Raw genomic sequence first — 12683 nt, 5'->3', positions numbered from 1 at the left:
AGGCCCTCGGCACCTCCACCTGCCTAACCTGTGGCCCGTCTGCCACCGTCTGTGCCTACAGGGTCTGCCCCCAAGCCTGCCCCACACGTATTCTCTCTAGGGCCCCCCCCAAGAGGAGGCAGGGGTTGGCCTCTCTGCCCCTGCTCCTACTCCACGCGCACGGCCAGAGTGTAGAAGGCCAGAAAGCAGCTGTCAGCACAATGATGTCAGACTCTGCTGAAACTTGCCCTCCCCTCCTCCACCTTCCTTCCCCTTCCCCAGATCCGTCCAGAGTTAAGACTCTAGGAATCTTGCCTTACAGCCTGCCCACCCCCAGGATCAGGCAGAGCTCTAGTCTAGCTGAGCAGGTTTCTTCAGGAGCCTTCTGGGGTGTTGATGACGCTGCTGAACAAGTTTGGTGACTGTTCTGAGCATAGCTGGTTTGACACTGTTCCCACGGCACCCCCCCCACCCCCCACCCAGCAGGTAGGACGCAAGGAGGACGCTGTCCCTCTTTGCTTCAGGCACCGAGGGGCGGGCTAGCGCTGACAGCCCCGAGCTCTTTAGAGGAACTGAAGGCAACCAGGCGGGCCTAGGGAATCTGCTGAGCCCATGGCGGGATGGGGGTGGGGGGCTGCTTGTCTACTGTCCTGTACCTTTTTTTAACCAAAATAAAGATCTCCCTCTTCTTGCCATACCTTTGAGTGTCTAGTACCACCTTTATTTGGGGTCCAGGGCTGGGGCCTATGATGAATCTGCAGGAGAACATCTGGCTTATCCTCAATGCCGGCCTAGTCAGCTGGTCAGAGCCATTCTAGAGATTTTTAAAAAGAGGCACAATGAAGCCAGAGGGGACAGGCAGAGTGGCTAGGGTTGTCGTCACTCTGCCCCTCCAGAACTCCTGGTCTCAGTTCCAGAGACCTTCAAGTCTTAGCTGACCTCTGAACTTGGAGAGGTCCCAATCCAGGCCAGGGCAGCGGGTTTAACTCCAGTCTGGGGCTGTCACACCCTGAACTGAGCCCAGCCCAGGGTGATAATGGAATCTTGCCTTTGCCCAGCTGACACCCCACATCAGAATACACGTACAGGCCCATTCTCTTACCTAAACCTATGAAGAAGGTGATGACAGCCTTTTTAGGAATTGCCCAGGGTCTCGCAGCTGATCAATCCACGATCTGCACCTGCCCCATGTCTCTCCCAATCTCTGACTTTTCTGCACCACCTAAGAAATGAAGATGGCTGCTGTGGAAGGAGGGGATCTTAGAGAAGAAATCTTAATATCAGAGAATGTCATTCAGAGCTAGCAGGGGCTGAGTGATGATCTGTGTTGAACTGATGGGGAAACTGAGGCCAAAAGACAGGAATGGACCTGCTCAAGGCCTTATAATGAAGCTGGGATGCAGTTCCACACCCAGACCTCATTCCATTCTCTTTCCAGTAATTCCACAGTGTGTCCTGGAATGGCCAAGGAGACGTAGGGTACTCTAAACAGCAGTGCCTTGAGGAAAAAAGACTCAGATAGCTGAGTCATTTAAAAGTGATCTAATATCTCTCCCAAAGACAGCCAACTAGTAGAGTGAGCTCTTAGCTGAATAACTGAACTCTCGTTCACAACTAACCATGGGAGAAGGCACCATAGTTTCCCCTCTCTCTCTCTCTCTAGTCGCTAAGTTGTGTCCGACCTGAGACCCAATGTACTGTAGCCTGTCAGGCTCCTCTGTCCATGGGATTCTCCAGGCAAGAATACTTGACTGGGTTGCCATTTCCTTCTCCAGGGGATCTTCCTGACCCAGGAATTGAACCCAGGTCTCCTGCATTGCAAGCAGATTCTTTACTGACTGAGCTATGAGGGAAGCCCTTAGTTTCCTCTAAAGTGTCTGCCTACAATGCAGGAGACCCAGGTTCAATCCCTGGGTCGGGAAGATCCCCTGGAGAAGAAAATGGCAACCCACTCCGGTATTCTTGGCTGGAAAATCCCATGGACGGAGGAGCCTGGTGGGCTGCAGTCCATGGGGTCGCAAAGAGTCAGACATGTCTGAGCAACTTTACTTTCACTTTCTTTCACTTTAGTTTCCTCTAGTTACCTGATTAATTTGCTCATTCCAAGACTGAAAAAAATTTCCAAGGAAGTTCATTCTGAAGTCTAACCAGCGTCCCTCCTGCTGCAATCAGAGTCCTGTCCTAGTTCTCAATGGAGGTAGATAGCAACTGGTTGGTGCCTTCTCTATGCCACAACCCTTCAAAGCCTGTTATTACCAGTTAAGAAGGAGTGGTTGTCTGTGGGACGAGAGACTTTGATCCTGCGGGTAGGAAGGATGCTCTATGGGAGGGTGGGGAGGTAGCAGGCGGGATGAGGAAAGCCCCTTTGTGCTGCAGACCCCACTCCTGCCCTGCTGACTCAGGCAGCTGACAGTGGAACCCCATGCCCTGTCAGGGCCTGCTGCTTCCTGCCTGCCTGGGCTCCTGGACTTGGGAAAGGGAGGCCTGGAGGCAAAGGGAGGTGCCTGAGACAGGAACTGAGTCAGGACTGACAGGCCAGAGCGGGCAGGAGGTGTTAGGTAGCCTGGCTCCCAAATTCACCCCTGAGCTTCAGCAGGGGAGGGGAAGGAGTGAGGAGACTCCCTTTTCCCTGCCCAGCACTGTACTGAGGGCCTGGAGCTCGTGGTGTGAGCCGCCACCAGGTCTTTGGCGAGAGTGGCAGGAAGAGAAGTCTTCCTGCCTTGAGACAGAAACATCTGCAAAATCCCTAGGTCTCCCAGGCCCTGCCCTCCAGGTTTCTAATGTTCTGGAATCTCCAGCTTTCCCCAGGACCTGGGAGAGCCCAGGCTGGATGACTAGTACCAAGGAAGGTCCTCAAGGGCCCAAGGCCTGTGGAGGCCAGAGGAATGTGTGAGCTGGAGAGGGCGGAGGTAGTGCTGAGTGAGTGCCTCTGACCATTCGTTCATCGTCTCTCCAGTTGGGCAGGGTCTGGCCTTTGGTTGAGACTTGGTTTGGGGCCCTTCCTTATTGCATAGAAATCAGCTCCATATTAGTGCTTTAAGTGTGTATGTTTATAATAATAAGGCTCGGTTTTCTTTTCACATGATATTAATAGTTACCATCCACTCTGCTATGCTTTCCATCAACTCATTTAATGCTCACAACAAGCCCCATTTTTATTCAGGAAAACTGAGGCTCATAGAGGCCAAGTCACTTACCCAAAGCCACAGTAGCTTGTAAGAACTGAACCCAGACAGTTTGATTCCAAGATTGTAGGCTGTTCTGTCATAGAAAAATTATACACATTCACCATTGACAACCTGAAGATACTAGGAAAGTCAAAGGAAAAAGAAAAACCCACTTAGAATCCTATTACCTAGACATACACTGTAAATTGGTATTCCAGTATGTTTCATTGTTTTCTCTGTCAGTGATCTGATTTAGGCAAAGCCTTCAGGATGGCAAGCCTAAAATCCCTTCTGCTTGCTTCCTTGGAAAACATGCATCAGCTCAGACACGTCCCTACTTTTCCTTCAAAGAGGCAGATCTCACCTCTGGGCCTCAGAGTTCTGGCCTAAGCCTCCCTCCAGGAGGAGAGGGTGGGTGTTCAGACACCAAGAGGAACTGGGGAGGGACAGGCTTGTGAAATAGTTCTGGTTCAAGCATTAAACTGGCTGGCTCCCAGAGAGAGGAGCCCCGCCCTGAGCCCCATCTGAGCTTTGGCTAGAGGTAGAGCAGACAAGCAGGAACCCACCCTCCTAGGTGCAATGCCAACACCTTTGGGTGAAAATTTCAACTGACACGGAGACAGGGTGTCAGAGAACAGGGACAAAAGATTGGCAACAGAGAAGTCTCCATCTCTGAGGCTTCTGCCAGGAATCAGAAGTGGGGCCGTGGTCAGAGGGAAGGGGCAGGGAAACTTCTGAGAGGCAGGCTCACTCAGCTGGAAGGGGGAGGGGAAGGCAGCACTCAGCTGAGACTGCTGCCCCATAAAACGAAATGACATGCGTCACAGCCACCTCCATCTCCTCGGTCCTGTCTTTTCTCCCCAGTTGCTAGCCTGCCCCCCACCTCCTGGTACCCAGCTGGGCAGGGTACCCGGGTGGCCTGCATCCCTGCCTCTGACAGAGGGCGGGGCTGAGTTAGGCAGGAAAGTGGAACAGCCAGTGAGCTGGGTCCCCATCCTCTGTGCACCCCCTGACACATGATGGCAGACAGAGGGGGCAGGTGACCTGGTGTGGACAGCCAGAGGGTAAGTCCTCAGACAAGTGGCAACAGGCCACCAACTTGAAAGGGAAAATTGTGCTGTGATGGGGAAGGTATCCAAAAAACCTACTGGGTGACTAATTACAAAGGCTGGGCCAGAGCGTCAGAGGCCGCTCGTTAAACACCTCATTAAGAGGCACTCTGAAAGCTGCCACTTGGGCATTCTGGCAGCTCAGAGGGGACAGGACCCTGAGGAGGAGTGAGGGGTGGGGGGTAGAACCATTTCAGGTAGACTCCGGAAGAAGCCTGCATGTCACTTTTAAATAGTCTGGAGCTCACAAGTCAAAAGACTTGATGGGAGCAAAGCCAAATTTAGTAGCTGTGTGACTCTGAGTAACTCTCATCTTTCTCTGAGCCTTGGTGTTCCCATCTCTACAGTGGGAGTAGTGTCATAGACCTGCCCATTTCACACAGACATAGCAGGTTAGATTAAGTTAGATCATGGGTATGAAGGCGCTTGGGAAGCTACCGCCCTACCTAAACAAAGAGTTATCTCTCCTGAACCAATGGGGGAAACATACCTGGCAGGACTGGGAACCTCAGCCTCCTGCACCTGGCTTATGGGCTCTGCCTAGGCCCATAGCGGCCAGGTAGCTGAAGCCATCCTCAACCCCTGAAAGAACACGGTGAAGGAGGATCTGATTTGAGAAACTGGGATAGCTACCTACGGTAGGCATGTAATAGAAGCCCTGAACCAGAGGGGGCAGCCTGGGGCCTGGAAAGGTGTCGGTGCAGGTGAGGCCAACGCCCAAATCTCTCCCCCTGACAGTCCGGATGACTCACCCCAGGCCCCCGCCTCCCTACCCCCCATCCCAGCCCTTTTGCCTTTAAGGAAGAGCCGGAAAGGGTGTGGGGGCGAAGAGGAGAGGAAGGCAGGTCCAGGGCCCTAGCCCCGCCCTCCGCCCCTCCCACCCTTCTCTGGGCCTGGCCTTCTAGCCAAAAGGCGGGCAGAGAGCAGGAGAGGCACAGAACCCGGCCTTGGTTCCGAGGCAGTCAGTTAGCCCGCCGCTTGCCTGTCTGCCTGACCCCAGAGCCATGGAGAGAGCCAGTCTGATCCAGAAGGCCAAGTTGGCCGAGCAGGCCGAACGCTATGAAGACATGGCAGCTTTCATGAAGAGCGCGGTGGAAAAGGGTGAAGAGCTATCCTGCGAAGAGCGCAACCTGCTCTCAGTGGCCTACAAGAACGTGGTGGGTGGCCAGCGGGCGGCGTGGAGGGTCCTGTCCAGTATCGAGCAAAAGAGCAATGAAGAAAGCTCGGAAGAGAAGGGCCCGGAGGTGCAAGAGTACCGGGAGAAGGTGGAGACGGAGCTCCGGGGTGTGTGTGACACAGTGCTGGGCTTGCTGGACACCCACCTCATCAAGGAGGCCGGTGACGCCGAAAGTCGGGTCTTCTACCTGAAAATGAAGGGCGACTACTACCGCTACCTGGCCGAAGTGGCCACTGGCGACGACAAGAAGCGCATCATCGACTCAGCCCGGTCGGCCTACCAGGAGGCCATGGACATCAGCAAGAAGGAGATGCCGCCCACCAACCCCATCCGCCTGGGCCTGGCCCTGAACTTTTCCGTCTTCCACTATGAGATCGCCAACAGCCCCGAGGAAGCCATCTCTCTGGCCAAGACCACCTTCGACGAGGCCATGGCCGACCTGCACACCCTCAGCGAGGACTCCTACAAAGACAGCACCCTCATCATGCAGCTGTTGCGAGACAACCTGACGCTGTGGACGGCCGACAACGCCGGGGAAGAAGGGGGCGAGGCTCCCGAGGAGCCCCAGAGCTGAGCCGCACCCGCTGCACGCCCTGCCCTGCCCTGCCCGCTCCAGTCCCGCACTCCCGGCAGAGAGGACTTGTATGGGGTGGGAGGCCCGACCCTTCTCCCCAAATGCTCTGGCCCAGCTCAGAAAGGCTCCATAGAGAGGAACCAGCAGAGCCGAGGCCCCCCCTGGAGCCAGAGGATTCCACGCTGCCAGCTGTCAGGCGCTCCTGGCCACTGGTCATCATCCAGCCCTGCTCTCTGTCTCCACCCGCGACCTCCACTCCAGACCCCACCCCCACCCAGAACCTGACCACTTCCTCCCCACTCCAACCCCCTCCCGCCCCTGCTACCTATGGATCTTAGGAATTGAGGAGTGTCCCATCCTTGGAGCTGAAAACCGAACTGTGTGGCAGAGGTTGGTGATGAAAGTGTGTGTGTGTGTGTGTGCCTGTGCGTGTGTGTGTGTGTGTGTGTGCAGCAACCAAGACCCAGGATGAGAGGGAAAGCATGTCTGCTGGGTGTGACCATGTTTCCTCTCAATAAAGTTGCCCTGTGACACTCCTCCTGTCTTTTTCAGTTATTGCGGAAGGGCGGGACAGGGATTGGTGTGTAAGTTATAGAGACCCTGACCTCTTTGGGGCTGGCTCAGTGACCCGCAGGCAAGACTCTGGAGCCAGGAGAGAGGCTGGGGATCCAGCTCTCTCCATCAGGGTCTGGTCACGTCCCCTCAAACTGGTCCTATCCCGGGAGGGTCGGGTGAGCAGCGCAAAGGCGGCTTGAAGACTCCTCTGCCAGGAACGCGGGGTGGGAGGCTGAAGCACTCAGGTGTGAGGGGACAGTCTCCGGGGTGAGGTCGGAGGGGACGCTGCAGTGAGCGGCACTGAGCACCTCAGACCTGAAAGCGGGGAACAGTCCCATCAGATCTGAGCGGAGGGAAGTTATCACCAGGGGCCGGGTATGACGCCGCCATTAAAAGCACAGGTCTGAGGAGAAGACCGCCTTCCAACGTTCGGAGATGGGGACAAAATAAAACGGGCCGTTGACGAAGAGGCGCAACTTGAGTGCGAAGGGCCGCCGAGAGCGGGTTCGGCCGTGGCGGGCCAAGCCCACGGCCTCCGCACCTCAGCTCCCAGCAGCGACGCTCCCTGGCCTGCGGCCGCCTAGTGAAACCCCACCTTCACAGCCTGAGGCCAGAGGCGGGCCCGAGGCTGATGTCATCCAATCACGGGAAGGAGCTGCTCAGGGTACCGCCCCCGGGGCCAGACTGACCAATAGAAGAAGGAGAGGCGGAACGCGCTGGGAGCGTGTTCCCATCACCCGCCGGGCCCTGCCGGCGCTGGGATGCACAGCGGGGAGAAGAGGCCCCCGCCACCCGCCGAGTGCCAGGGGCGGAGCTTTCCTGGTTTCACTCGGACGAGTTGCCACCCGCCCGACCCGAGAGCTCTACATCCTCAGAGCAGCGGGACGGGGCGGGGTCGTGCGGAAAAAGCAGTCCCCGCCCTCTGAGTCATCCGCTCAACCGGCGGTGCCTGGGCCTGGCCTGGCTGGCAATATGGGCTGGAAAAAGGCCACCAAGGTGTCTCCATCGCACTCTAGAGCCCAAGCAGCCCTGACCTGACCCAGGAGGCTTGGATGTGACTCTCACTGGCTTTGCAACCCTGTGCTTTGTGCTTCGGAGAAGGCGATGGCACCCCACTCCAGTACTCTTTCCTGGAAAATCCCATGGATTTCCAGCCTGGTAGGCTGCAGTCCATGGGATCGCTAAGAGTCAGTCATGACTAAGTGACTTCACTTTCACTTTTCACTTTCATGCATTGGAGAAGGAAATGGCAACCCACTCCAGTGTTCTTGCCTGGAGAATCCCAGGACGGGGGAGCCTGGTGGGCTGCCGTCTCTGGGGTCCCACAGAGTCGGACACGACTGAAGCGACGCAGCAGCAGCAGCAGCAGCAGCTTTGCGCTTAGTCTCTCGTTGTGCCCGACTCTGCGACCCCATGAACTGCAGCCTGCCAGGCTCCTCTGGCCATGCCCTCCTCCAGAGGATTTTCCCAACCCGGGGATGTAACACAGGTCTCCCGCATTTGCAGGCGGATTCTTTACCGACTGAGCCACCAACCTTGGAAAAGTCATTAACCGCCCCCCGGGCCTCAGTTTCCTCTTCTGTATCATAAGGGGCTTGAACTAATGGCTTTTTAGTTTGACTCCAAGCCTGCTTTGGCCAACGTTCTTAACCATGCTTACCTTTTGTCCTTATTTGTGAAGTGAGGATTAAAAAATAGTACCTTCCTCTTAAAAGTTGCTGTGAAGTTTAAGAAAAATAAATGTATGTAAAGTAGCCCATAATACATATTTATACATGTTACCTATTATTAATCCTTCCAGCATCGGTAGTCCAGGATTTATCTAGCATTTCTGTGCCAAAAGCAGAATAATCAGGCCCAGTCCTGAGGAACAGCTTTACTGCCAAGGCCAACCTGCCTGATCACTGGATCACCTGAGAATACTGGCCTGACACAAGTGGTCAGTCCTTCATCTGATAATATTGGGGGAACTGAGTCCAGCCTCATCAGGTTCCTCAGAGTCCAAGTTTGGTCACACTCATGGACTAAAAGGCTCTTAATAGAATTTCTAATTCTTCAGGGGAAGCTGGCAGGACCACTCACATGCTGTCTGGGTCCTTTGTCTCCTCTTTTCAGAAGGGTATTAAGTGTTAAGCTTTCAAACCAGTCAAAGACTCTGGGAAAGAGCAGGTGACTTCCCCTTAGCTTTGGAAGTGACCTGGTTTCTCTTACCAGACAGGTCTGGTGACTTTCTCTTAATGAGGTAGGTCCTGGGAAAGCAAATTCTTTTCTTTTCTCTCTGCATTTGACTTTTGCCTACTCCCTTTACACCACCCATGGTTGCCCTCTATGGGGAAAGAAACGAGCTACTCTAAGGTAGCGTGTTGGTGTTGACAGATTTTAAAAGCAGATGCTATGGTTTGGAATATCACCAGACAGCTAGCTGTGAGCTGCCTTAGGCACCAGCTTCTGAATTGGGTCCCAGACCTTTCTATCTAAACCTTTCTTAAGGTTACCCAGGGTGGGCCCTCAGTGAGCATTTCTGGTCATCTTTTCCTGGACTAAATTTGACATTTAAAAATTTTCAGTTCTATACAATCCAACACTGTATATCAACTGTACTTCAATAAAATAAAAAATATTTTTTTTCAGTCCTGCTGCTATTGGGTATGAAATTTCTCTTAGGGTGATAAAATCTTCTTGGATTTAAATAGTGATGATGGAGTAGGAAATGGCAACACATTCCACTATTCTTGCCTGGGAAATTCTATGGACAGAGGAGTTTGGCGGGCTGCAGTCCATGGGGTAGCAAGGAGTCAGAAAAGACTGAGCGACTGAGCGTGCAACATGATGGTCACACAATTTTGTGAATATATGGGGGAAAAAAAAATACTGAACTGTGAACTTTATAGTGAATTTTATGATCTGTGAATTATGCTCAATTAAAAAAAATCAGCCCCAGAGGGCAAAGTCGGTAAGAATGCAAAGTTCCGATGGAAATTTCATGATGGCCACTCTTCTTTTCTCATCGTCCTCTCCACTTGATCGCTTTCTTCTAAACTTTTCCAAATTTCAAAGCCACCTTCAGGTCAAAAATGACTAGCCACCATTCCTTTCTCTTTAACACATACCAAGCTTTGGATATGCTGCCTAGTCTATCAACTCTTTTCACCTCTTAGGTATATTTATTCAGCCATGGTTTCATATCTATTTGGTTCTACCTCTAGCTTTGCAATTATGTCCTGGGTTTATTTTTTTAACTCCCCAGAGAGCTCCCTTAAAATGGTAACGTTGTCCCATTACTCCTTTCTTCCTTGTCTCCAGCAAGGTTTCATGTACCGGAAGGAGCTCAAAACTTAGTTTTAAAATCATCCTTCCAAATGCCTGGAAACCAGGTTAGTACCAGGTCCTCTACTGTGGAAATGGAAATATGACTAGTTCTGGGATAAAGCAAGGCTGTCTAGACAGAGATTGGGCTCACCAAGAGTCAAGTAAACAGAGTCCTATCCTTTTTGCATTGCTGGATAATCCCCCAGGAAACAGAGACCCAGGGCTTACAAAGATCTTCCTCTTCCAAGAATTTGCCTTGTATGGGGAAAATTTACAACCTAAGATTTCTCGAGGAGGTATCTACTCTTCTCTCTCTTACATGTAGTTACTTCAGAGAGCAAAGTTCAAATTGGCTCTGTAAATCCACAGGAGTAGGTGATGGGAAGCAAGGTGAAGGGGTTAAGGTACTTTATCAGGACTAAATAGGCACCCTAGGAAGGACAAGGCATTGGGGTCAGGCAGGCTACTGTGGCTTCTTCCAAAAAGGCAGAAAGGCAAGAGACTCACACACAAACTTATATACTGCCCAAGTGTCCAGTGCCTTTTTGGAAGAACTTAATTTCAGATGCTTGCACCAAGATTGCTCTTCTGACCAAAAGTCCCTATTCTTGCTTCTTCCTAGAGAACAGAATACAGTTGTAAGAGCACACGGTGTGACTGCTATATGCCAGGCGGTTTCATACCTTAATCCTCACATATTATCTCCTTGGTTTTGCTTATGAAGAGACTGAAGCTCAGAGCAGCTAAATAACCTAATAATCAAGGTTACACATGACTTACGTGCTCGGGGAGTAGAACAGGTCCAGCTCCAAGGCTCATGATTTTTAAACCACAATGGCTGTTTTCAAACTTTGCTCAGAGGTTTCCCTAGCAGCTGCCACAGGACATGGGCTCAGTGGTCAGGGGTTCCCCAGTCTCCCCACACTTTGGCTAAAATAGCCACACATATGCCTTTTTTGTATATTGGGAGTTTCATGAGTTAAAAATAAATTTGAAAAGAAACACCTTATGCTATGCTGTCCTGCTCCTATCTTGGACTTTCTAAGAATCAAGAGAGGCTTCTTCCTCTACTTAATCTAAAGCCACCCCACGGCCCAGCAGAAAGGAGTTGTTTTAAATGAGAAAAAAATGTGTAGTTGACCAATTTCCTGGCTTGTTCTCAAGTTAAGATTTCCTTAACCTGGTTACATCTTCTGTTCCTTTTCAATTCTTCACCCTGTTCCTAGGGTCTTCACCCCCAGCCCTGCTGTGTGTAGGAGGAGAGGGGTTGAGGAAAGCAGGATTCTGCAGGGCTAAGTCCCTCTCTTCTCACAAACCCCCCTAGCCCCACCTACCCACTGAGTCAGGATCCAGGAATGTCTGTGGGGCAGCAGACAGGTTTATCGCCCTGGGGTTGTCAGAGTGCTAATTCATCTCTCATCTCCACCCAGTCTTCCCCTTACCGCTCTCTGAAAAATTTTAATTCCTTATTTTGGCCACAGCTTGCAAGATCTTAGTTTTCCTCCACTGGGGATTGAACCTGGGTCTGCTGGCAGTGAAAGCTCTGAGTCCTAACCACTGGATTGCCCAGGAATTCCCGAGAAATATAGAGATTTTTGTCTAGGGATAGAAGAAGAAACCCCAGACTCTGAGAACACGGAGTCTTCAATCTGTGGCTAGGCATAGTGTTAAAAAATACATCAGATTATGGTATTCAATAAATATTTGCTAAAAGAGAAGGCAAGAGGAAGATACATTTCCCCATTTTTCTTCCTTCAGACTAAAGTTAACCTGAAATTTCCTTGTCTGACTGTAAAGGGACTGGTTTTTAGCTTAGAATCGATGATGTGACCACGGGTGTGACTGACGAGTTGTCCCAATATGCCTCCTTTGCTGTTTCTGTGACCCCACAGAGCACTGTGGAGGCTCCAGGATTAACGTAGAGGCAGAGGTGACAATCCAGAGTGAAGGGAGCGCTAGGGAACATTTCTTGAAGCCGTATTTGGACAGTGAGCACACCACTTTAGATGTGCTTATTTGGGATGACTTTGAAGGGCCCTCTCATCTCCCTCCTCTGTAACTGCTTCAGGGTTTGGGATGGGGAGAAAAAAATTTCGACTTTGCTGTGTGCTAGTCCAGAGCATTTATTTTTCACCTCATTTGGGCTCCAAACCCCCAGCCTATCCCTCACAGTCCCTCAGTCTTAGGTCACTTGGAACTCAGGCTTCTGGGACTGTGTGCAGCTGGCCAGACATGAAGGACACAGTGGGTTGGAAGTGAGGTACATGGTTCTCTCCTACCCTCATCAAGCCTGATGCCACTGATGTCTGTGTCATCTGGGACTCAAAGGGGACTGGAAGAAGAGGTGAGCAGCCCAGACCTGACTGAGTAAAAGGTTCAACAATCAGAGGCAAGAGAAGAAAAAGGAGAGGAGAGCTACTCAGCTTGATAGGGAATTTCCCACCAGGGATTCTGAGGTGGGTAGGCCTCCCCACTTCTTTCAAAAACAGGGTGGGCCTGAGTGGTGCTGGGAAGTCACTCCCATCTCTGTCAGAAGCCTTGAGAATCTCTCAGACGCTGATGGGAGCCTCATCTTCCCACAGACCCTAATGGGGTCAGGCTTCCTATTCTCAGCCAACTGTGGGTGAGCGTTTTGCTACTTCAGCAACAGCAGAGGGCATACTGGTTGTGCTTCAGCTCTGTGGGCTTTAGGGTGTCATCCTCACTCCTCAGCCTCTTTGTCCGGGCTGGAAGGCTTTCCAGTGAGCTGTGGTCTCTGATAGGTTCCAAATGCTATCTTCCAATTGTTGGAGGTTCCCAATTCAGAGCCAGGA

The 12683-nt window shown here is 52.0% G+C and overlaps 1 protein-coding gene across 1 annotated transcript; it reads left to right on the top strand.

The window, feature by feature from the left end:
* Positions 1-5155: 5155 nt before the first annotated feature.
* On the top strand, positions 5156-6542 carry SFN (stratifin). The gene has a single exon (XM_027519478.1). It carries the CDS (start codon positions 5260-5262, stop codon positions 6004-6006), a length of 747 nt encoding a protein of 248 aa, XP_027375279.1. The 5' UTR covers positions 5156-5259; the 3' UTR covers positions 6007-6542.
* The last annotated feature ends 6141 nt before the right edge of the window (positions 6543-12683 follow it).

The sequence above is a fragment of the Bos indicus x Bos taurus genome, chromosome 2 (genome assembly GCF_003369695.1).
Source record: "Bos indicus x Bos taurus breed Angus x Brahman F1 hybrid chromosome 2, Bos_hybrid_MaternalHap_v2.0, whole genome shotgun sequence".
In the NCBI taxonomy this organism is placed as follows: domain Eukaryota; kingdom Metazoa; phylum Chordata; class Mammalia; order Artiodactyla; family Bovidae; genus Bos; species Bos indicus x Bos taurus.
Note: the sequence above shows the minus strand (reverse complement) of the source record. Positions and strands in the feature narration are given on the sequence as shown.